The 23,989-nt window shown below is 41.3% G+C and overlaps 1 protein-coding gene across 1 annotated transcript in view; it reads right to left on the reverse strand.

The window, feature by feature from the left end:
• CCDC102B (coiled-coil domain containing 102B) overlaps positions 1–23,989 on the reverse strand; it is a 208,778-nt gene that overhangs the window by 61,409 nt on the left and 123,380 nt on the right. Inside the window, exon 4 of the mRNA XM_075532986.1 lies at positions 9,064–9,231. Coding sequence (XP_075389101.1) covers positions 9,064–9,231 — 168 coding nt within the window. The remainder of the gene's footprint in view (positions 1–9,063; positions 9,232–23,989) is intronic.

The raw sequence follows: 23,989 nt of genomic DNA on the forward strand, positions 1-23,989 counted from the left end.
TCACACATGTCTGTGCTTGGATATCCCAAAAGCACAATCAAATCTCATCGGTGTTGCGGGAGGGGCTTCAGATAATGGACAATAGAAGTAGGAAGTATAAAGCAAATGCACCAAACCCAATTGCCATCAAGTGAATTCTCACTCATAGTCCTCCTAAAAGACAGAGTAGAACTCCCCTATGGGTTTCAGCAACTGTAACGTTTTATGGAAGTAGAAAGCCTCATCTAGTGGTTTTGAAATACTGATCATTTGGGTTAGAAGTTGTGGTAGTTACATAATTTTATGTCAACTTGCAAAACAAGCGTATAGTTGGAGTTCAGCCTGTCAATCAGGTCGCAGCCTGATGATACCTCTTTGTGAGTGTGGCCTTCTTATGAAAATTCTGGAAACTTCCTCTCTCTTTTCCTTTGTCTTCCTGTTGGCAAGCCACATGAAGCCACGCTGCTGGCAGCCATATCCCTGGAAATGCATCCACCAACATTGGATCCACAAGACTTTGTACCCACCAGTCAGTGGTCTTCCTCCATTTTACATCAATGCATGTGATTGTGTGAGTCTGAAGTGTGATCTATGAACTAGTATTGGACTTATGGGCTAATGCTGGACTTATGGACTTGCTCTGGACTGGGCTGGGATGTTTTAATATACAATTACTCTTTGATATAAAGCTCTCTCTTACACACATATAAATGTCAATGAATTTGTTTCTCTAGTCAACCCAAACTAGCACAGTAGCCCAAAGTATAAGCGAACATATATACTGGAGTATAAGCCGTGATTTTCAGCACACCTTTATGCAGTTTGGGGGGTAAAATTGGGTGCCTCAGCTGATATTCGGATCAGCTTATACTGGAGTACATAGGTATTACTCTGAAGGGAAACAGTTAAGTATTAAGTAATCATTAAATATTTTCATAACTCAATTTAGAGATCAGGTATGTGATGCTCTCATTAGGAATTATCACATTATTATCCCCATAGGAACTAGCAATGGGTCCCCTGTCTCTCTCCTTTCATTCTTGGTCATCTTCCCTGAAATACTTACCACATCTTTTTCATAGAAAATTAGGGTTTCAGTCTATCACTGTCCTCACACACTTAAAATTACAAGGGTGTAAATTAGAAAGATTTTGCTGGAATATATTTAGGACTAGGATTTCAGTGACCTTCCAAATAGTGTTTTATTTAAAAATCAGATGTTAGCTTAGATGATTAATGTTCCCTCAGTTCAAACAAAGTGTCTCTCACATTCATCATTGCTGATGATATCAGACTTCTGAAAGCTTTCCACCTTTGTGACACCTGCAGGCATTAAAATGTGAGGCCAAAATTAGCTAAGCTGTAATAAAAAGGTGATAATTGCTAAGTGTGAAGCCACACCGATAACGCATTAAGCAAAACACTAACACTTTTAGTGTGAACTGATAGTATCTCATTCTTTGCATCTGTTTAAGTGATTTTTCATCTTTTACATTTTCTCTCAAACTAAGCTTATTAGTTTAATTAATTGTGCATATTTAAATTCTAACAGATATAGAGAACAATGAATTAAAAGCTTCTTTTTAGGGTAGGAGTTCATTTTATTTCTCATCTGCTGATAAATCCTGCCATCATATGTATGTGTGTTCCAGGGTCACAGAAGGGTAGAATGTGAATCTACACTGGGGCAGCCCTGTTCTCATAGGAAGGCTGGCTTTATATTAGGCTACATGTTAGACTTACACGGGAAGCCCAGCCTTCACCCAGAACAACTGAATTACCTTCTGAACTTGAACCTTGAACAATGGTCCTGAAAATCAAAGCACAACAACAAAAATAACCAAGACCCAGACTATTTTTTTCTTGTGTAGCCATAATGCAAACAGATTGCATTAGACTTTGATGCTTACAATGGTCACTTGTCTCATTTCATTTTATATCCTATTGCCAAGAAATGTATGGAGTAGATAGCTCATTAATGTTACTTCGATAAGGAAATCCCTAAGTTACATAAAGGTTGATGATGCGTCTTTCCCTTACAGTAGAATGTTAATTTTCCTATTACCATATGCTAACATAAGGTACCTTGTGAGTGTAGTGAATTACACACTGAGCTGCTAGCTGTAAGGTCAGCACTCCAAAAACAACAGCTGCTCTGTTGGAGAAAGATGAGGCTTTCTACTCCTGTAAAAAGATAGTCTTAGAAACCCAAAGGAGCAATTCTTCCCTGTTCTTTAGGGTCACTATGAGTTGGCATTGATTCCATGGCAGTGATGTATTTCTAGAAAGTATCACCAATATATACACAGACATACATATACATGCATCATATATGTATGTATATATATATATATATGTGTGTGTGTGTATATATATATATATATGAAAAAAAGTAATCAGCCAATATAGAATTACACTAAGGGATTTGGAATTCAACAAAAAGAAGAAACTGTAGAGTCACAGCCAATCCAATGAATAAATCTGTTACTGAGTGCTTAAACCTTTGTTAATTTTAAAACTAAATAATTTGTTGTTTACCTTTGTTCTGAACCAGGAAATGATAAAGCATTCGAAAGTGAAATTTTTGACAACCACTCGTGTTATCTTGTTCTTAATTATCAAGCTTATCCAAAACAGAATTAATGAGTGTGCTGATGGTTTAAATGCTATGATGAATTTACAGAGTACCTTAATTTATAACTAACTTTACACATTTCATTTACTGTTATTTGGCACAGAACCTAAATAAAACTTTGAATATTAACAAAGTATAATCAAAGATAAAGGACAAAATGGAATAACAAAAATGAAATAACAAGTCCAGAATATCTTAAACTGAGAGAATGAAAGAAAAAAATATTGAAAATTTTGATGGCAAAATGTTGAATGATGTAGGAAGTATCAAAAGAAGATGGAAATAAAACACAGAGCAACTATACCAAGACTAAAAAAATTGCATACATTCAACCATTTCAAGAAGAAATGTATGATCAAGAACCAATGGTACTGAAGGAAGAAGTCCACTCTGCACTGAAGTCATTAGCCAAAAACAAGGTTCCAGAAACTGACCAAATACCCATTGAAATGATTCAACAAAGTAAGGAAGCATAATGCTTGGGCCAACTGACAGGCAGAGATCTGTCCCCATTCCAATAAAGGTGAGTTGAGGTAATGTGACCACTATAGAGCAATATCATTGAGTTCACATGCAAGTAAAATTTTGCTGAAAATCATACAACAATGGTGCAACAGAACATTGACAGGGAACTATCAGAAATACAGATTGGATTCAGAAGAATACATGGAATAAGGAATATCATAACTGATGTCACATAGATCTTAATTGAAAGCAGAAATTATCAGAAAGATGTGGTTGATCCTGAAAAGGCATTTGACTGTATGGGCCAAAATAAATTATGGATAACCTTTAGTAGAAGTGAAATTCCAGAGCACTTCATTTTCTCAGGGAGAACCTGTACATGCATCAAGAGGCCATTGTGGAACAGAACAAGAGAAGACTGCAGAATTGAGAAAGATGAAGGCTGCATCCTCTCACCAAAATGATTCCATCCATGTGAGGAGGAAATAATCCAAGAAGCTGGACTATATGGAGACTAGGGCATCAGGATCTGAGGATGGCTTATTAACAAACTTCAAGATGCGGATAATAAAACTTTGCTAGTTGAAAGTGAAGAAGACTTAATGAAGATCAAAGATTTCAGTCTCAGTATGGATTACAACTCCATATGAAGAAAACAAAAATCTTCACAACTGGAATCATAGTAAATATCATGATAATGAAACTATCATGAGTGTAAGATAAGACAAAGTAATAATAATTTATGAATTATGAATGGTTCATGAGGGAGGGGGAAATGGGAAGGAAGGGGGAAAAATGAGGATCTGATATTCAGGGCTCAAGTAAAAAGCAAATGTTTTGAGAATGATGATGGTAACAAATGTACAAACGTGCTTGACACGATAGATTGTATGGATTGTGATAAGAATGGTACAAGCCCTCAATAAAATGATTTTAAAATTATTTACTTCCTTTTATTTGTAGACATTTCTGCTGTAGTCTGTTATATATATGTACTTTACTTTAAAGTAAAAAAATCTATTTCTATTAAAGAAAAAGAAAATACCATGATGAATGAAAAAAAGAATGGTGTCATTAAGAATTTCCTCTTGCTTGGGTCCACAATCAATGCTCATGGAAGTAACATTTGAGAGGCCAAATGATGCGTTACATTCTGTAAATCTTTTTCACAAGACCTCTTTAAGATTGTGAAAAGTTGGGATGTTTCTTGAGGCCTAAGGTGGGCTTGATCCAAGCCATGGTATGATCAATAACCTCATTTGAATATGAAAGTTGGACATCGAGTGAGAAAGACCAAAGATTAATTGATGCATTCAAACTGTAATGCTGGTAAAGAATATTGAAAGCACCGTGGTCTGCTAAAAACAAAAAATCTATCTTGGAAAACATACAGCAGAGTGCTCCTTAGACACGAGGAAAGCGAGACTTCATCTTATATGCTTTAGACATTGTGTCAGGAGTGACCAATCGCTGGAAAAGGACAACATATTTGCTAAAGTGGAAGGACAGCAAGAAAGAGGAAGGCCTTCCACTAGTTGGATGAATACAATGGTAACTATGATCATCTTGAACAAATCAGTAACTGTGAAGATAGTGCTGGACTTGGCAGTGTTCTGTTCTGTTGTCCACTGGGTCTCTATGAATCACAATCAACAGGATGGCGCTTAAGAACAACAAGCCATAATCCATTATGAAATGCGTTATAATTTCTGGCCTCTAATACTGTGCTTATTATCCTATGTTAGAGGGAGTTCTCTGTTACGCTACTGGACAGGATTAAAGTGGAGCAACCTCTGCACCTTAGTACAGTGTGGGAACCAAGCCATCACCACTTAATAACTTGATACTATGGTCTGTCGAAAGACAAACAAAAACCCCCATCAAATGAATGCCTCAAATAAGAGCCACTCAGAAGCAAGAACACACAGAGTACCTAGGAGCTTAAAGGAAGGAGCGCCACCAGTGGAATACATTTGAAATCTCTGTCAGTGGTCATACACTGGACTTGGATCCACAAGATCAGTAGTTCCAAACCACCAGCTGCTCGTCAGGAGAAAGATGGGCCTTCTATTCCCAGAAACACGGACAGTCTAAGTTATGGGGGCAAATTTACCCCACCCTATAGGGTCACTATAAGTTAGCATCAACTTGAAGGCAGTGAGTCTGGCTTTTGGCCATTATAATAACAAAATCTCATTTAAATATTGCCATTACCTAATGTCTATTCACAGAAAACGTTAATACAATATTAGTAATTAATGTCTACCTTCTAAAACTTTGCATTGAATTAGATTTTGCAAGCTTACTTCAAGAAAATCAACTTATCTGAAAGGAATTCTTTTACAGTTGCTCAATTGTTTTCATCAGCCCCTGCAGTTTTCTCTTATGGCACAAAAGTGTCTATTATCTCTAGAGCAGAGAGAATTAACATCTCATTTTCACTTATTTATATTCCATTGATGGCGGAATTTGAAAACTTTGCATTTGACAGTTTTAATTAAATGCTAACTTCATTATATGTAATTTGAAGATTTTGCAACTACAAAATGTAAAAAAGCACAGCAATGTAACTGACAGAATTTTCTTTGATAAGTCAAATTGTGGGAAAGTTGATTGTCATCAAAAGCAAAATTCTTGTTTCTATGACATACATATCCATTCCACAGGAGTGTGACTCTTATAAGATAAAACTGAAGACTTTACAACCACAATCAAATAACTCAGATTACAACACTCATATGAATTGATAAGTCCGGGGGTCAATCTTCTCTTGTAATCGAGATTGGACACAGATGTTGGATGTTAGCAATGCATTTTGGGGGTTTGTGTATGCATTTCTATGTGCCTATTTTCAAATTTCAAATATAAATATATCCAAATACTCTCCGCAGGGATTATATAAGATTCTTCTGGTTCTATTGGAAAGCAGCACACATTTGGTATTCCAAATAAGTCACAGGGATACACCAGTCACTATGATTTAAGAATCATATTCCTGTCACTGACAAAAGACACACACACACACACAATATTACATTGTCTACCGGAATGGTCATACAATATTTGTTTTCTGTCCTTCTTCACTAAATATATTTCACTCCTCCAAGAATCATTTACACAAAAGATGCTCAATTATAGCATCTGTCTAAATTCTAGCATATCATAATAATGTCTATATCAAACATAGATATGTCTTTTTTGTAACCTAGATTGATAGTATTTTATCTACACCTACGTATACAACAAAAAATACACTATGGCTAAAACAAACCCCCAAATCAAGCCTATTGCTCTCATATCAACCTTGTAAGATAGAGAAATGCCCCCACAGGATTTCCTAGGATGCCACCTTTGTAGAAACGGACTGCCATGTCTTTCTTCCACAGAGCAGCTAGTGGGGTCAAGCTGCCCACATGACGGTGAGCTGACAGCCACAGTGGCTAACTACTTTGTTTCAAGGCTCCCTTATCATGAAAACTGTTCAAGAAAATCTCCACACACACACACACACACACACACACACACACACACTCTTTCATATAGAATGGGGAAATAGAAAATATTTCTGAAATCTAGCAGAGCAGGGCATCCTGCACTTTACATGGGGAATGTTCCTTTATTTGCCCTTGCGCTGCTCCCTGAGTATGGGGATGTGATCTTAAAATTTTTTATCTGCCTACAAGGTTCCTTTAGGGACTTATGGGCGGAGTTTAGTATGTCAATCAGGTCGTAGCTTAATTGGAGGGCAACTGAGACAAATTACTCTGAGGGTAGCTTCTTTGTCTTTCTCCCTGGTGATCAGACCATAATGGTGCTGCCTAAGTTAGCTGCTCTGTCTCAATTGTGTGCTGTGCCACCTGTGGGCAAGCCAATTCATGGATCGTGTCACTGTTCTGTGCAATGCTGTCTTGAGGCTCCATCACAACCTGCTTCAGTACATGGCTGCTGCACTACCGGCCTCTGCTATACCTGGACATCTTAGCTCCCTCCTGTTGCCACCCTACCTTGCTGTGTATGCTGCCTATGGGCAGACTATATCTCTGGCTGGCCACTTCACTGTTTGCTTTCTTGACCTCAGACCAGCAGCTAGCATGAATAGGAAGTATCTTCAGTACATTAACTGCCCCATGAAAGTGAGTTGGATGGAGTCCTCTGTACTTCTATGTGGACTAATTAGCTATTGTAACCCTTCTTGTAGCAGAGTTCTGGACTGGTAAGTTTCACCCATTGTTTTTGCTCATTTGACCTTGACAAGCAAAAAGACATGCACACGACTGAGGTGACATTATGGAAAGGATGCTTCTCTAATAGGGTGCAGTAAATAGGATGACCCTCCATAGACCACTGCTCAATACTGAATCAGACCCTCATTGGCCCAGAAGTCCTAACTATGTCACTCTTTCCTTGCAACTAACTCAGTCCCAAGCTATTTCTTACAACCCATATTTATAGATGCATAAGATAATTCATCTTGCTACACAACAAATTCTCCCCTGTTCAAAATATTAAGAGGAACAATGTGACTATATAACTAAAATTCAAAGCATTCTCTAGAAATTTCCTCCAACATACTAGTTCAAAATGGAGTTCCAACATATGCATACAGCATTATCTGGGACACAAAGAGGTTCATAGAAAGGATCCAGATTAAAAATAAAACACATAATATAATTTAGCTTATGCCATGCAAGCAGCAGTCAAGAAATCAAATGACATACTGGATTGGGCAAACCCACTGCACAAGACTTCTTTCAATCTGGGAGAGTAAAGTTGTCACTCCAAAGACAACTTTACAACTAAACCATTTTTCATAGACTCCTAACCACGTGAAATGGACAATGATTAAGGCAGACAGGAGAACAACTGGTGCATTTGAACTACAGTGCCGGAGGAGACTAACAAGAGTACCGGAGATTGTGAAAGGAACCAACACGTCTGTCTTGAAGGAAGGATGGCCTGAGTTCTCTTAAGCAGTAAAGACAACTGGACTTTGTCTTGTATTCTTGGTGCATGGTATCAGGAAGGGCCGTGTCTGGAAAAGAACATCATGCTCGGCAAAATAGCGGCTCAGCAAACAGTGTGCTGCCACAATGCCCTCCAGCATGGTGATTATGAATCTGTTGCAAGCCTGGGCTTTGCTCTGTTTGGTTTTACACAGGGTCACCTTGAGCAAAAATCAGCTCAGTGGCAACAAGAGCAGCAAACAATGCATGAGCTTCACTGGTCAAATGATTCTATTTTCACGCGATGCTTTGATTGGAACTATTAAGATGAACACCTAAATCACAGCACACAAATTTGTCAACCAGGATATTTGGTAACCAAATTAACCCAGAGAAAATGGTTTGGCATTATCCCAAAATAGTCTTTGTAACCATAATACTCTGCTCTTTGTCCACTACATTGTTCATCAGGAGCAGGCACAGCCACTGGATGCCCCCCGGGGATTTCTGCTGCCCCGCAGCATTAACCGCACCATCATGTGGACATGTGAAACTGTTCCCCTCAGGGAAAATAACAAAACAAGGTCTCTCCTCAAAGTTATAAGTACGCTCTCAGACTTTTACACTGCATCTTTGCCTTCTGGAACCTTCTAGAGTACTCCTTAAACCGCTAGCCAGCTCACCTTCCACAGGAACGCGGGACATGCAGTCACCACAGGGGGAAGGATGCATGTGCTCAGTTCTCTGATGTGTACGCTTAGAGCATAACACTTGGAACTTCAACCTGGTTGAAGTTATGGAGCACTTATCCAATACAAATCAATTATAGTGGAATTCAGGGGAAAACTGCAAACACCATTTCATCTTTGTTTGGTTTTGTTGTCTTTTCTAGACACTTTAATTTCTTATTGATTTTTAGTGATTAAGGTATAGAGGCTTTGGTCCCAATTCACACCCTAAGTTAATAAAGAAGGGAACGTTTTATATAGGTCATCAAACACTATCTTTAAGATGCCCAGCATGAGTTTATTTAAAAGTTACCTTGTCGTCCTTCCGGTTAAGTTCCTGTTTCAGTTCTTCCACTTGGCATCTCAGTTTCTTTACTTCTGAATTTGGATCCACATGACAGCTTGCAGGCATCAGCTCAGCCCTACGGGCCTGATGTTGCTCACTCCATTCATAGCAAGCTTGGGGATGTGCCGACAGTCCCTTAAAACAAAAACAAAAACAGGGATGCTGTTATTTCTCATACCACCCTACGATGTCAGAGACCCGGTGACCGACTTGACAAAGAAGAAAAGCCACCGTGGAGACCCAGAGGAGTCACCTCCACACCTGTGTCATTAAAGGTTATGATTCATATATGACAAGGAATGACTGTCAGGTGCCCAGACGGTGTTGAGGTCATGCTCTGAGCTGTTCACAGCTAGGTCATCAGATTGAAACCAGCAGCAGCTCCTTGGGAGAAAGCTAGGGTGTTTACTCCCTAAAAGAGCTGCAGTCTCTGAACTCACAGGGGCAGTTCTACCATGCGCTCTACAGTTGCCATGGGTAGCAATCCACTCGATGGCAGGGGGTTTGGCTTGAGTGACTAGGAATGAAAAATATATAAGTGGCCAAAGTGTGCAGCGAACTGATACATTTGCACCTCATGCAGCTCTGGTTTTCTTGTAAGCTTCCCAAAACAAGGAATGATAAAACCACAATAAGTATCATTATTTAGATTTCGAATGATACAAACTTCTTTTATATATACTTCTATTATATAAAAGTAAGGATAAATCCAAAGGGGCTGTTCATCTCCTCTCTCAGCTGGAGGGTTGGTAGTTTGCGGTCTTTTGCTGATAAGACATGGCTTTGAGCCATGCCTTTCCTGCAGCCCCTTGGCACCGTTCACAGAGCTTGTGGGTCTGGAGAGAGGAGCTCGTCCTGCGTGAAGACACACGTGAACCCTCCAGCAGGAAGGGCTGGGATTACCATCTGTCTCCTTACAATTCACACCATACATTATTGGAATTAGCAGGTTATGTTAATTGGCTTCATATTATTCATAATATTGTGTCCTGTTTTTCACTGAGCATTTCTATGAAAAATTGATAGTACTGCCATCCTTGAAAGTTGTTTTATTAAGACTATGAAGAAAAAGACTGATTTCTCTTTCCCTATACTGTAATAAAACTGTAAGAGCACAAAGAATGTTTTTGACTTCCTAAAATCTTATGGTCATGGTACTCTACATACGGCAATTACTAACGAGTGGTGTCAGATAAAAAATGTATAGTTCTTTTTAAAAAATGAAAACCGGGTAATTGAAAATAAGATCTTTCCTCATGGAGCCATAGTGATGATGATATGACTTTTACAAAAAGAAAGAGAAAATAATAAAACATTAGAAAATATTGGAATAAAAACTGTGTGCATTGTTTTTCTTTAAAAACCAAGTTGGAAGGCATTTCTAAGTATGATCCCAAACCACAGGATAAGACAATAAGACATTTAGCCACAATAACTATAAAATGTGTGCATAAAAAATAACAGATACCCAACACAGAAAGCCCTATATATACCACACCTTTCTTAAAGTAGAAGGGATAGCAAGAATATATAAATTGAGGATAGGTGAAATATGAAAACTCAAAGAATAGAAAAAATCTCTCACATGTAGAAAAGGAACACAGTTTTGTTCCCCAAATACAGGAGAACCGATTCCCATTTATATCACATTCTTGAAAAGACAAAATTATCGAAATGAGAAAAGATTAGTGGCTGCCAGCGGTAATGGAAAGAGCCCTGGTGTCTTAGTGGATTATGTGCTTGGCTGTTAACTGCAAGGTCACCAGCTGCTCTGCAGGAGGAAGGTAAGGCTTTCTATGCTCATAAAGAGTCACAGTCTTGGAAGCCCACAGAGGCAGTTCGACTCTACCCTGGGGGCTGCATATGAGTCAGAATTGCCTCCATGACCATGAGTTGGGAGCGTTGATTTTGGGAAGGATCACGGGGTGGAGGGCAGGGACTAGTGGATGTGTTGATTTGGGGGAGGGTAAAAGAGGGGCGGGCAGTGGATGTGTTTATTAAAAGGTAACAGGTGTGCTCTTTATAATGTTGGAAGTGTTTGTTTTCCTTACCTGTGTCACTCCCACTGTCACTCTGTGAGATGGGACACATGAATCCACTGGGCAAAGAGGTCACAGGAAACTTGTATTTGGCTAACACCTCTGCGTGACTCAAAAATGATCGAAAATAAAAAGTTGAGGATGAAACCATAACCAAGTACCCTTTGTCATACAGCTGACTGGCAACAGTAAAGTGTGATAGAATCACCTGCGGGTACAAAGCGAAGAAACAGGAAGCTGTTTTCTTACACGTGGAGAAGCATTGGACCGATCCGTTCAATGCCCACGTCTCTGCCCTGGCCTTTCTAACCTCGGGGTGCCCTTCCTAGCTAGGCCTTCATTGTGCTCGGTGTTGACAGTGACTGGATATGACCTCCTGCACCTTTCATAATGTTATCTGGAATGCGGTGTCTTACCCTGAAGGGGTGCAGCCAATCATCCCACTTTGGGGCAAGCTGAGGAAGAGAGAGGAGTTTCATTTAGAAGGTATACCAGCAAGGAAGCCAGGGCCATGTATAGCAGACTGTGTGGGGTCCTGTTTGAAATCAGAAAAGATATACCTTTGGCTGTGGAATTTAACACAGGTTTCAAGGTAATCCTGAGAAACAGCTGCTCACCATCAGCAAGCAAATAGCAAAATAACATTCCTTGGGTCTGAGGCCAATCGCAGGATGTTTTTGTTGATTAACTAGATAGCAGGGACTGGTTTCAATTACCAACAGTCAGGTAAATAAGAGAAGACTCTCAAAATTATTTGGTACTTTTAGGCAACATCTACGTCCAACCTGTCAGCTTTTGAGCTATGCACTGTGTCATGAAGACTCCATCGTGATTGCATCTGGTAAAGTACCTCAGAGCACATACATTTTGTAAGGGAGGTTATTCTAACTACTTTAAGTAAAATTATTTGGGTCACAATAACAGGGAAGCTAAAAAAACCCCTAGTAAACCATTAAATATAATAAAGTACCGTATATACTTGCGTATAAGCCAACCAGAACATCAGGCGAGGCACCTAATTTTACCACAAAAACTGCATGAAAAAGTTGCTGAAAAACTCGGCTTATACACGAGTATGTTCAGTATCTCTTTTTCTATGAAGTTAGATCTGGTTCTACCTGTAAGGCACCCTTCACTCCAAGTGGAAAAGACTTGGAGTTGAGTTGAGGAGAGAAAGTATGGATGAGCAGAGAGGACCACAGACAGACTTCAGGCTAGAGCCAGGGAGTCACCAAGATGAGGAAGCCCCCCCATTCCCACCCACCTCTGCCCACTGTTGTTGCCCAGGGCAGCAAGTGGATTCCAGCACATAAGGACCCCAAGTATAAAGCCCGGGCATATCCAGGGCCATCCCCACAATTATTAGAATCTAGCCCACGGCTGCAGCCACTGTGTCAAGCCATCTTGGTGGGGGTCTTCCTTCTTCTCAACAACCCTCAACAATAACAGGCATGATTTCCTTTTTGGCCTCCTAAAATCTGTCCACAGTAAGTGAGAGGAAGCCCCACCATCCTCCTTTCTAAGGATTATTTTGACTGTATTTCTTCCAAAACAGATCTGTTGGTTTTACTAGCTGTCAATAGTAATTTTAACATCCTTCACCCACTCCAAAACAAAATAACTCACTGCCATCAGAGCCACACTATCTTATCCAACAGGGTAGAACTGCTCCTGTGAGTATTGGAGATGGGAACTCCTTACAAGAGGAGACAGCCTGTCTCCTGCTGGTAGTTCCAAGCCCTTAGGTTAGCAGCTCAGCACATACCTTCATCTAGTGGCGTTCAGAAAATGTTAGCGTCTCAACCTCTTCTTACAATGGGGCCTCCAGTACCTGAGAAACCCCAGACCGCGGATCTGTTGTCTGCCAAATCCTCAGGCATGAGTCACTCAGCTTGAAACCTGAGAAACCCAAGCTGCAGCTGGGAACCCACCTATCTTGTTGGCCCAGACCACCCGAGGCTCTCCCCTGCTGGCTGGGTGGTCTTGCGATGTCACCTCTGGGCCCTTACAAAGTCCCAATGCACGAGGCACTGTGTTTTTTAGCGCTTCATTTAAAATACTATTACATTTAAAGTATGATAAATTTGATTCTTCAGAATACAGCTTCAAATGTCAACTTACGTATCTCATTCTTTTGCAAATAAATATGGAGTAGGGAACTCAATTTCATTACTTAGAATGACAACGGCGCGTCTAAAGGAAGACTCTCCCTGCACTCTCAGATATAAAGACTTCGCAGCACAGATAATGCAGAGCTTAATAGCAGCATTTTACCAATCCTGCAAGATGATGGGTTTTTCTCAGGAATTATGCACCTCATCACAACTACTTAAATGCAGTGCTCCTGTGATCCAGCAGGATGATTCCCCTCAATCTTCCACGCATGGTTATTGAGCTTGTGCACCTCACTTGAGGTTGACTTCAAGTCGTTTAAGTAAACAAAAATGTTGAGAGTGAGACGTGTAGACGCCTGGGCACAAAAGCAAACCGGTCAGCTAGAAAGAACAAAGGTAGAGAAGCACTGGTGGTCCTGGGCATGTTGCCTCCACGCCTGCCCTCCCCCCACCCCCCAATACACACGCACAGTTCTTTGGAGGCTCAGCCAAACATTCTTGCTGTGGGTGGTGTTCATGAAAATCAGAGGGCAGCAGTACAAGTCGCACCTTCCAAATGGGACAGCCTGAGTTGTCCTGGCCAATGCCCAGGAAGTGCAGCCACCAGCAGTCTGTCAGTGGAGGCTTGAGTACAGCTGTGGTTTGAAACAGGTTTCAGAAGAGCTTCTCAAGCAAGAAAGACTAGGAAGAAAGGCCTGGTATTCCACTTCCTTAAAGGAGCCAATGAAAACTCTATGGATAGCAAGGTTGACACCCTTGTCACAGATCATCGTGAGTTGAGGGTTCGGAGCAGCGATCAGTAACATTTCTCTCATTGAGTGATCTCCAAAATAGCAGCACCAGCTCCAGCTGGAAACCTTCCCACAGACTCTTTAAATCAGAAACTCAGGTGCTGGCGCCCAGCTGCCTTGCTTTTCACATTCTTATGCTTCTGATGAGCTGAAAATTTGCAGCCAGTGGTACATAACCCAAGGAGCCCGAGGCACAGTGCAAGGCATTCACTGTCAATTGGAAAGTCTGCCCACCAGTTGCTTTGTAGGAGGCCGATGTAGCAGTCTGCTTCGACAAAGGTTACAGCCCTAGCCATAGAAACCTAAGGAGCAGTTCGATGCTGCCCTACAGCATTGGAATTGGAATTGATTCATGAGTTTGGTTTTGGTAGAAGGCCAAGTGCTTTGTTAAAGTTTGTTAAAGTAGTTAAAGTGCTCAGCTGCTAATCCAAACAAACCCACCAGCCACACTGTAGGAGAAAGCTGTGGCAGTCTGCTTCAGTAAAGATTTACAACCTGGAAGCACACCCCCCCCCTCACTTCTCCCCCACCCCCGGGAGCAGTTCTGAGTCTCTGTGAGTTTGAATCAAGGCATTGACAGTGTGTTTGATGTGGTTGGTATTGGCCAGGTAAGTGTAGTAACCTTGACCCTTGGCTGTGATATTTCAGGAAGATAAGTGTTATTGAACTGGGCAAAGAGCTGGGGAGGGGAAGTGATGGGAAGTGAGTGAGTGTATGTGTGCATGCACGCTAGAGAAACAAACCCAGGGAGACTCGTGTGTATAATAAAGAGTTTTATATACAAGAGCAATTGAATATTGAGAAAATATTCCAGCCCAGTCCAGATCAAGCCATAACTCCAATATTAGCCCACATGTTCAATAGTAATCCATAAATCCCTCTTTAGACTCACTCAGTCATGCAATAATGCCAAATGCAGGAAGGTACAGTGGGTGGATAGTCTTGTGGATCTAGTGAAGGTGGAAGCATCCCAGCACTGGTGTGTCTCCACGTGACTCCTTCAGGTCCAGGGCTCTCACTGCCCTCAGCATAGATCCATGTGTCTTGTCAGTAGATAGTCTTTCAGGGAGTGAGCAGAGATAGCGTGTGTCTCCCACCTCCAAGGAGGAATACAGGAATACCCAGAATCCTCAGGAGAAGGCCATGCCCACATAGGGGCCTCATTGGCTATGACCTGATTGACAGGCTAGACTCCACCCCTTTATTCTTAATGCCCTCAAATTGACAAACGATTTGTATAACTACCACATTGTCAGAGGAAAATGGAATGTTTTCTGCACTTAAAAATTACATCAGAAGATACATGCCTGGAGCTACAACCTCCCTCAGCTCCCAGAGCAGAAGCCCATTCACTCAAGATGGGAAGCAGAACTTAAAGACAGCTAGAGCCTGGGCGATGCTTTTAGGCTGCCAACTATTACCCCTGACCTCACCAGCCTTGGAAGACTGTTACGTGGAAAGTAGACCCAATGTTATGCAGAGTCATCCACAAACATTCCTAATTATGCTCAATGGGTACCTTTCATTTGTATTATTTTTTAAGATGAAAATTAGATTTAGATTTAGGGATAAAATAAGTTGCTTTACCAATAGAATGATTTCTTCCCACACAACCAAGTTTAAGGTGAAAACGGGTATCTTTTGTCTTCCACTTGGTGCTAAATCCTTCACATTAGCTCTCACTCTCCTATCCAACACAGCAGTCCCTGTCAAGGTCATCTTTTGCTACTTCAGTCTCATTATGGGTTGGCAAGCTTGGGACAATATTTAACCCTCAGAATTTGATGGTTTCAAATGCAATATTGTCCCAAGCTTGCCAAGCAGGCATCACCAAAAGGAAGTTCTGTTAAACTTGAGAGGATACCATGAGAGGCTGGTAAACATGAGTCTGCTTCGTTTCTGAGCATCAATTTGAAGGAAAACCATAATGACATGCAGCAAATTTAAACATTATTTATTATAAATATGAATTCTGCTTGTTGTATTTTTTAAAGTCCATGAAAAATCTGAAGTTTCTGCATCTATGGTTTCCAAAATAGCACAACAGGGTATTGATTTATGGGGAGCCTGAAATTCACAACATAATATATGGTTCAACTATATTCAAGAGAGACCAGGGCTTGGGAAATTGAAAATCACTTGCTCAAGGTCTTTTGATAGCCTTGTTTTACTCCAGCTGTGCTCAGTACCACTGTCAACAAGGGAAGAATTTCCCCTCCTAGCAAATGTTGAGGCAGATACATTGTACTGCTTTAACCATCAAATCCAGCAAATTAAATACAATCGCAATCTCTTCCAAATTAAGCATATTACCAAAGTATCACGTACCACTTGCCTAATTTTTAGACTCAATATTACTATATATAAACCATATATCAGCCCCAAACCCATTGTCGTTGGCTCATTTTGATTCTCAACTCTGCAGGGCAGAAGACAATTGCTCCATAGGTTTGTTAGGCTGTACATCTACATGGGAGCAAACAGTCTCATCTTTCTCCCAGAGAGCAGCTGTGGGGTTCAAACTGCCAACCTTGCAGTTAATAGTCCAATTTGCATCTGACTGTACCACCAGGACTCCTGATTCCTGTATACAGTTAAAGTCTTAGCTCGGAAATTCAAAAGTCAGAAGAATATATAGCTCCATATAATTCAATGTCATTCACAAACATATTTCATCATATTTGGTAATGAGCATAACTTTAAAATAAGCTCATTTGCAACATCTGGTAGTGTCCTGGGTTACTGGCTGGGCTGTTAACAGTAAGGTTAACAGTGCAAACTCACCAGCCACCTCAACAGAAAAACCGATGAGACTTTCTGTTCCTATAAAGATTTACAGTCTCAGAAACCCAGCAGGGCAGTTTTACTCTGTCTGTTAGGGTCTCTATGTGTTAGGATTGACTTGATGGCACCAAGTATTTAGAGACATCTGGTGTTCGACTGCTAAACATAAGGTCATTGGTTTAAGGCCACCAGGTGTTCAGTGCGAGAAAGAGGAGACTGACTGACTATCCCTGTGAAGATGTACAACTTTAGGAACCCTACATAGGTTCAACATGAGTTGGAATTGACTAGATAGCAGTGAATTGTGGGTTTAAGTAGAATCTACAGTGAATTCATTTAAAATCATAGTTGTTAAATATGGAAACTTTTAGAGAGATAACACCTTATTACTTCTACACTCACTAAGCAAGCCCATCAGCCCCCAATGACCACATTCTATGTCCTAAAAGTAAGTCATATTGACTCCATCTCTACCCTCATTGAGGTTAGAATCCAATGGAGATATTAGAGTTAGCAAGATTGCCAATTATGATAAGTACTAGTAGAAACTCAAATGAGGTGATGAATTTGGGAATCATTCAGGGGGAGTGAAAGAGAAGCAGCGGAGACTCAATAATCTGAAGGCAGAGAGTGCTACCCTGCTCACTTTGAGTCCTCTTCATGTAATACAGTCTGGTGTCAGCTCACAGCTGGTAGTCCTTGAAGGGAATGCAAGCCCTTGGTATGAAAGAGCCTCCTCACTCGGGTCACACTCTTCCAGAGTATAAAGGGCTGCTCTTCCTGCCCCACTGGTCCATTCTGTCCCACTGGTCAATTCTTCCCCATAGCACTCAGAATCAATGGAATGCTCTTCTGGCTGCTGCTAGCCTCCCTCTCCCCCTGCCCTGATGAGTGTTGTACTCCCCGATAATCTTGCTGCAGGGATGAGAGTGGGACTATGTACAGGTGTTATAGGAGGCTGGCTAAGAAAGCTGGGACTTAGTGGACAAAGGAATACTATAGGCATGCTAAAGATGTTCACTCTTTTTTCTGAAGCCAGAGGTTAACAAAGGAACAATAAGAAGACCAAAGTGCAGTCAGAAAGACCTCCTCATCACCCTATCCCCAGAGGCCCTGGTCCATTACTCTGGAGTGGGACATGGGCATCCTCTATTAGAAACCTCCCAGGGGATTCCAACTCTGCGAGTCAGATTGAGGACCACTAGGCTCTCAGGAGAGAAGAGAAGGAGCAGAAATGGACACACATGTCCACACCAGATCTCTCACCGCCCATAGCTCTTTGACAGTCTGCTTCATTGTTTGTGAGATTTACATGAAATGGTGGCTGAAACCCACTCATCATCTGCATGAGTGAAATAAGGAAGAAAGCAGCAGGGTTATGCTTTGGAAGCTAAATGAATGGTTAGCTGGTTGAAACTACCAGCCACTCCAGCAGAAAAATATGAGACTTTACACCTGAAAAGACAAACCAATTTGTCTTAGAAGACGAGCAGCCAGAGTGCTCCTCAGAGGTTAAGATGGCAAGACTTGGTCTCACATGCTTAGGACATGTTGTCAGGAAAGACCAGTCCCTGGGGAAGGAGATCCTGTTTGGTAAAGTAGAGGGACAGTGCAAAAGAGGAAGGCCCCCCCAGGAGATGGACTGACAACGTGGCTGCCGCACGGGGTTGCACCGGGAATGATTGTGAGGAGGGCAGTCGTGTTTCACGCTTGTGTGCATAAGAGCAGGGCGCTTCGGAGCCGACTTGATGGCACCAACTGAGAACAACACCATAAGACAGGCAGGCTCTGAGACCCACAGGGCCAGTTCTGCTTGGTCCTAGAGCATCGCTGCGATTTGGAATTGACTCAGTGTGTGAGAATGGGGGATGATAACAAAGAGGCATTGGTGGAAGAAGATGGCATCTAGCTAGACTCACTTGCTCGAAGCTACTGCTGCCAGACCAGAAAATCGGGAGGTGGAGTCCTGAAAAATTAGAATCAGGGTGCTGAAACCTGTTTTTTTTCCTTCTTTAAAAAAACAATTTCTACTCACAAAGCGAACCAAGAACGCACTAAATCACTGTAGGTTCAGCGTGCTGGGCTGCGGGCTCTAGCTGAGCCAAGTTGAGATCCCACAGGATAACAAAGAGGACTGGCGCCATAGCAGATGCTTAATGAAGCGTCGCAGGTTCAAACCCACAGCGGCTCCAGTAAAAGGAAAGCGTGGCATGACTCGGTAAACGCAGAAAGCCGCTCCACTCTGTCCTTGCAGACTTGCTCTGCTGCTAACAGGTTCGTTTTCGTTTCGGAGAGTCTCCATTACAGAGCACAACTTGGAGAGTGGGCGTTTAGGTTCCTTAGATGTGGCGCACAGTGACTATGAGTTTTTGGGTTTCATTTTCCAGAGACCCAAATGAAGCAAAGTGAAATGACAATAATAATCACATCCCAACTGGCAGCTTTGGGGTGAGGGTGGGGTGGGGGTGGGGAGATCTTTATTTAGAGCAGTGGTTCTCAACCTTCCTGATGCCGCGACCCTTTCATACAGTTCCTCATGTTGTGGTGACCCCCCCCAACCATAAAATTATTGTCGTTGCTACTTCATCACTGTCATTTTGCTACTGTTATGAATCGGGCGACCCCTGTGCAAGGGTTGTTTGACCCCAAAGGGGTCACGACCCACAGATTGAGAACTGCTGGTTTAAACACACAATTGAAGAGAAAAGTTCAGTCAAGATTCTTTCCATGTTTATTCCCTAGGCAGGTGTGTGCACACCCGGAGTGCATCCCATGCACGAATATCAATTGGCACTTATGGTGTCAGCAAAATACACACGATGCCACTTCGTTTTGTCATTTTTAAAATAATATGCCTTAGTCAACAGCTCAAGCTACACATCATAAAAGCTCAAAAAAAAAAAAGTAAGAAGGATCCCGACCAGGGCACTGGTAAAAGGCATCCCCTGGTCCAAAGGCACTCTCTAGAGAAAGATCTAGCAATAGGCTCCCCTCAAACTTGATAGCCTTGGAAACTGTGCAGGGCAGTTCTCAGAGGTAGAATGGACTCACAGCTGCAGGTTTAGTGGGTTGAGAACAGTAAGCAATATATTTCTGTTACTTCTGACTCTGTGTGATATTTAAACATTTCAAAAGAATTGCAAATGTGGCTATTAACCCCCCCAAGCTAAACCATAACTATAAGTTACAAATAGAACTTAGCCTCTATAGAGCATTTTGTGTCTCTAGAGTGCATACAATATTAAGTTAAACCCTTAATGGTTTCTTCCACAAACTGTGGATGGAATCACAAGTTCATTTTCTCTCTCAGACCTGTGGGGGAGAGAGCGAACTGTGATTCACACCCAGTGGGAGACACTTCACGCCCACAGTTCCCTATCACAGCCATGCCTGTTTAACCAAGTCACAGTTGATAACTAGTTTCTGACATGCTCCCTACCCACACCCAGTGTCATGTGAGAGGTCTTAGCTCAAATGTAGAGGAAAAAAAAAACAACTTTATTTTTTTGTTGTTGAAACATTCTGAATTTCATTGGAGAAATCAAGTTTTTACAAGTCCTCCCACTCACAAAACCCAAACTCACTGCCATAGAGTCGATTACAACCCATAATGACGCTAAATGACAGAGTTAAACTGCCCCTGTGGGTTTCCAAGACTGTGACTCTTTATGGGATTAGAAAACCTGGTCTTTCTCCCGAGGAATGACGGGTGGTTTTGAACTGCTGACCTGCAGTTCTCAGCACAATGCATAACCACGATGCCACTAGGGCTCCGAAGTTATTCTTCTGGTCCCTCTATGTGAAAGTGACTCTGCACACACCAATCTCACCTGATGGACTGGGCTCTTTCTTTGACTCCTCATACTAGGGAAATTAATAACTTAAGTAAAATAAATACACCAGTCTCCTGATTTTTAGAGGACCAAACAATCTCCTGCTTTTGTTTGGATAAAAATAAAGCCCAGAAAGGACAATCTAGGCAGCAGTGAAATGAGGCACCCAAAAAATAAATAGAGATAAAACCATATTGTCTTCACAAAAAAATAATAAGGCATCTTGAGGTGAAGATAAGGATGGATGAAAGAAAGCAAAATGAATAGTTCAAAGAACGCCAGTCATTTAAAACCCAGAAATGCAGACTCTTAATAAAAATTTTGAACCTGAAATTATAGGAAAGGCTTGTACTTACTGTTCAAGGAAGTTTCAAACTTTCATGAATTTGGGAGGAGAGGATAATTTTCCAAAAGTTACAAACAGCTCTTGGATATTTCATATATTTTCTAAAAAGAAAAGTACTCCCAGAGAGTAACAGGATAAAAGAGTTTTAGATTAAAATATTCCCTCTGCATAATTTCTAATAACAAATACCAGAGATTAACCTCTATGGTGAGAGCATGCTGGATACAGCCTAGTGTGCCCTGACAAAAGAACCACTCCCTTTGAGTCTGTTCAAACTCATGGAGACCACGTGTACCAGGGAGGACTGTGTTCCTTCCAGGGCCCCAGGCTGTGACATATCAGAAGCATGTTATGTGACCACCCCTGTGGCAGAGTTCCAGTCATCCACTTCTCAGAGGGTCATTGAACGCTCAACACTTTGTAACCCTGGAATCTATTCTGAAGAATTGTAATGCTGCAAATATAACCACCCTGATACAATGTGCAGTAGAAAGCACAATAGCAATAGATATGATTTCAGTTATGTGTGCACATGTGCACACACACACATAAGACACGTGGGCTGCACATGTAAGACTCTACCTTGTGTTCCGCGTTGACAAAAGGGTTCAAGACTAAAAACAAAAGACTCTTCCTTACATTCTAAAATCCCCAAACCAAACCCACTTCTATCTGATCACTTCTGATTGCTAGTGACCCCATAAAGTCTAATAGAATGGCCCTATGCGATTTCCAAGGGTGTTTTCTTCATCAAAGCAGAATTCCACTCCTCCCCGCCCCTGCCCCCGCCCCCCCCCCCCGCCAGTTGGTTGGAACTGCCAAGCTGGCTGTTAACAGCCAAATACTTAACCTATTGCATCACTAGGTGTCCTTAAAACTCTAAAAATGTAGTCAAAACAGATAAAGGGCTGACCAGAAAGAACAAAGTGATGGTGGGAGAGAGGGAGGAGTCAGTCCTGGCCACTGCAAAAAATTACCAGGAAGGAGATCTTGATACATGTGCCCAGAGGCTTGGACAGTTTATGACCCCTGTGCCCACAGGTACAAAGCATGGCGAAGGTGTTTCCCTGGTAATTACTACACTTTGAGAATTTGTTGGACCAAGAAGACTTGAAGGTTTAGGAGGAGCTGAAGTGGGCCCCCTGAACAGAGCTGGAGAGCATCCTGATTATAAAGGCCCAGCAGAAGGGCCAATTGGAGGGGTACAGTGACAGCAATAGAAGGATTCTTCCTGGAAGGGGAGATGGAAAGAACTCTGGGCAGGGAAGCTGATGGTGGGTGACCACCTCAAAGGAGAGAAATGGCTGGAAAGACCAGCATGAGGGATCTGAGGGTTGGTTGAGCTGTCACCCAGATTGGAAACAACGATGCCACTCAACAAGGTTTGTCTCAGAAGGAAAGTCAGGTACACTTTCTTAAGGGTCTACCTTCAGCTGGTCCTGTGTTTTGTGGAGGGTGCGGGATCAGTTCACACAAGGTGAGTGAACTCTCCCTGCAGTGGCATCATATTTTTTGGTCCATTAAGACCTGACTTAGGCTGCCAAGCAATTTTTTTTGTCTGCATCCTAAGACTTGGCATCGGCTTTGATCAAATGAACTGGTCACTTGCCAGATGCCCACTTCCCTGTGTGCCACAGACATAAAGATGATGGCAGTTAGAAAATGATTTACTAAATGGTGCGCTAATGTCTAAAAGAGTTCATATCTTTACCACAATTACATCTGCTATACTCTAAAGATAATTTAATCATCCTTCGGGATGCCCCTCAAATCAAAATGTATTGCTATAATTGAGAAAAGTGCATCCCCATGAAAACCAATATGAAATAATATAGAAACAAATAATCAGATAATGAAAGCTGGATTTTGACAAGCACAGTTTCTTTTTGGTGCCCATCTTTGTGGTTTGTGGTGCTGACTAAAGTCAATAAGAACAATTCTAAATGGCTATCTACTAGATCATCATATTCAGCTTTGCAGGAATGTGAATATAATTGATTTACTTTATATGATTATGAGATGTGCTATTAAGAACTGCTGTGGTTTTTACACTAGGTTTTTATTCAATCATTTAAGAATCCTTTTTATTAATTACTTCTATCAGGAGACTCTCCTCTTTTTTATGGACAGAGGTTATAGTCCAGAAGGAAATATATAGTAAGTTTTTTACATCTAAAACACACAGAGGAAAAAGGAATTGAATTTATGTTTAAAGTAAAAAATGATCCTTGTATTAACTATGTGCAATTAGTTAAACAAAGATCAACTAGGTTTGTTTTGAAACACTAAAAGAAAATTATATGCTCAGAGAATAGGATTAGATGTGTCATTTTTGTTTAAGTTTTGACCTTATTAATTAAAGAACAAAATGCAGACCAATCATACTCAATATATTTGCTGTGTCTGAGCCTTTTCTCCAGCCGTCTTCCTAAGGGGTTTCCTCTGTTTTATGGGCCTTCTACTTTACCAAGTATGACAGCCTTCTCAGGATACTGGTCCCTTCTGGTAGCATGTCCAAGGACACATTGACCATCCATATTTCCAAGTAGAATTCTGGCTATACTTCCCCCAAGATATTGTTCATTCTTCCAGCAGTCCATGATATAGTTCATTCTTCCACCATAATTCAAATGCATTGATTCTTTTTCAGTCTTACTTATTGTATTCAGTCTTGCTTCTGTATTCATGTGAGTATGAAGATCTCTTGAAATTACAATATGCAGTATATGCATTTCAGCACATTGTAGATAAAATATCCATACACGAGGCTTCAGATCTTCTGACAGTTTTTAGGTCTCCCTGGGGTATTTTTCATGTGTGTGGTTTGTAAATGCCTCTTTCACAGTACAGGCATCAGTGGTTGGCATAAATGGTTCAGTGCTCAAATTGTAGCAGAAACGTTGGTAGTTCACAGGAACCCAGTGGCTCCTTGGAAGACCATACAGGGAGACTGCTTCTGAAAGGTCACCGTCGTGGGAGCCATTTG

Source organism: Tenrec ecaudatus, chromosome 15 (genome assembly GCF_050624435.1).
Source record: "Tenrec ecaudatus isolate mTenEca1 chromosome 15, mTenEca1.hap1, whole genome shotgun sequence".
NCBI classification, from domain to species: Eukaryota; Metazoa; Chordata; class Mammalia; order Afrosoricida; family Tenrecidae; genus Tenrec; species Tenrec ecaudatus.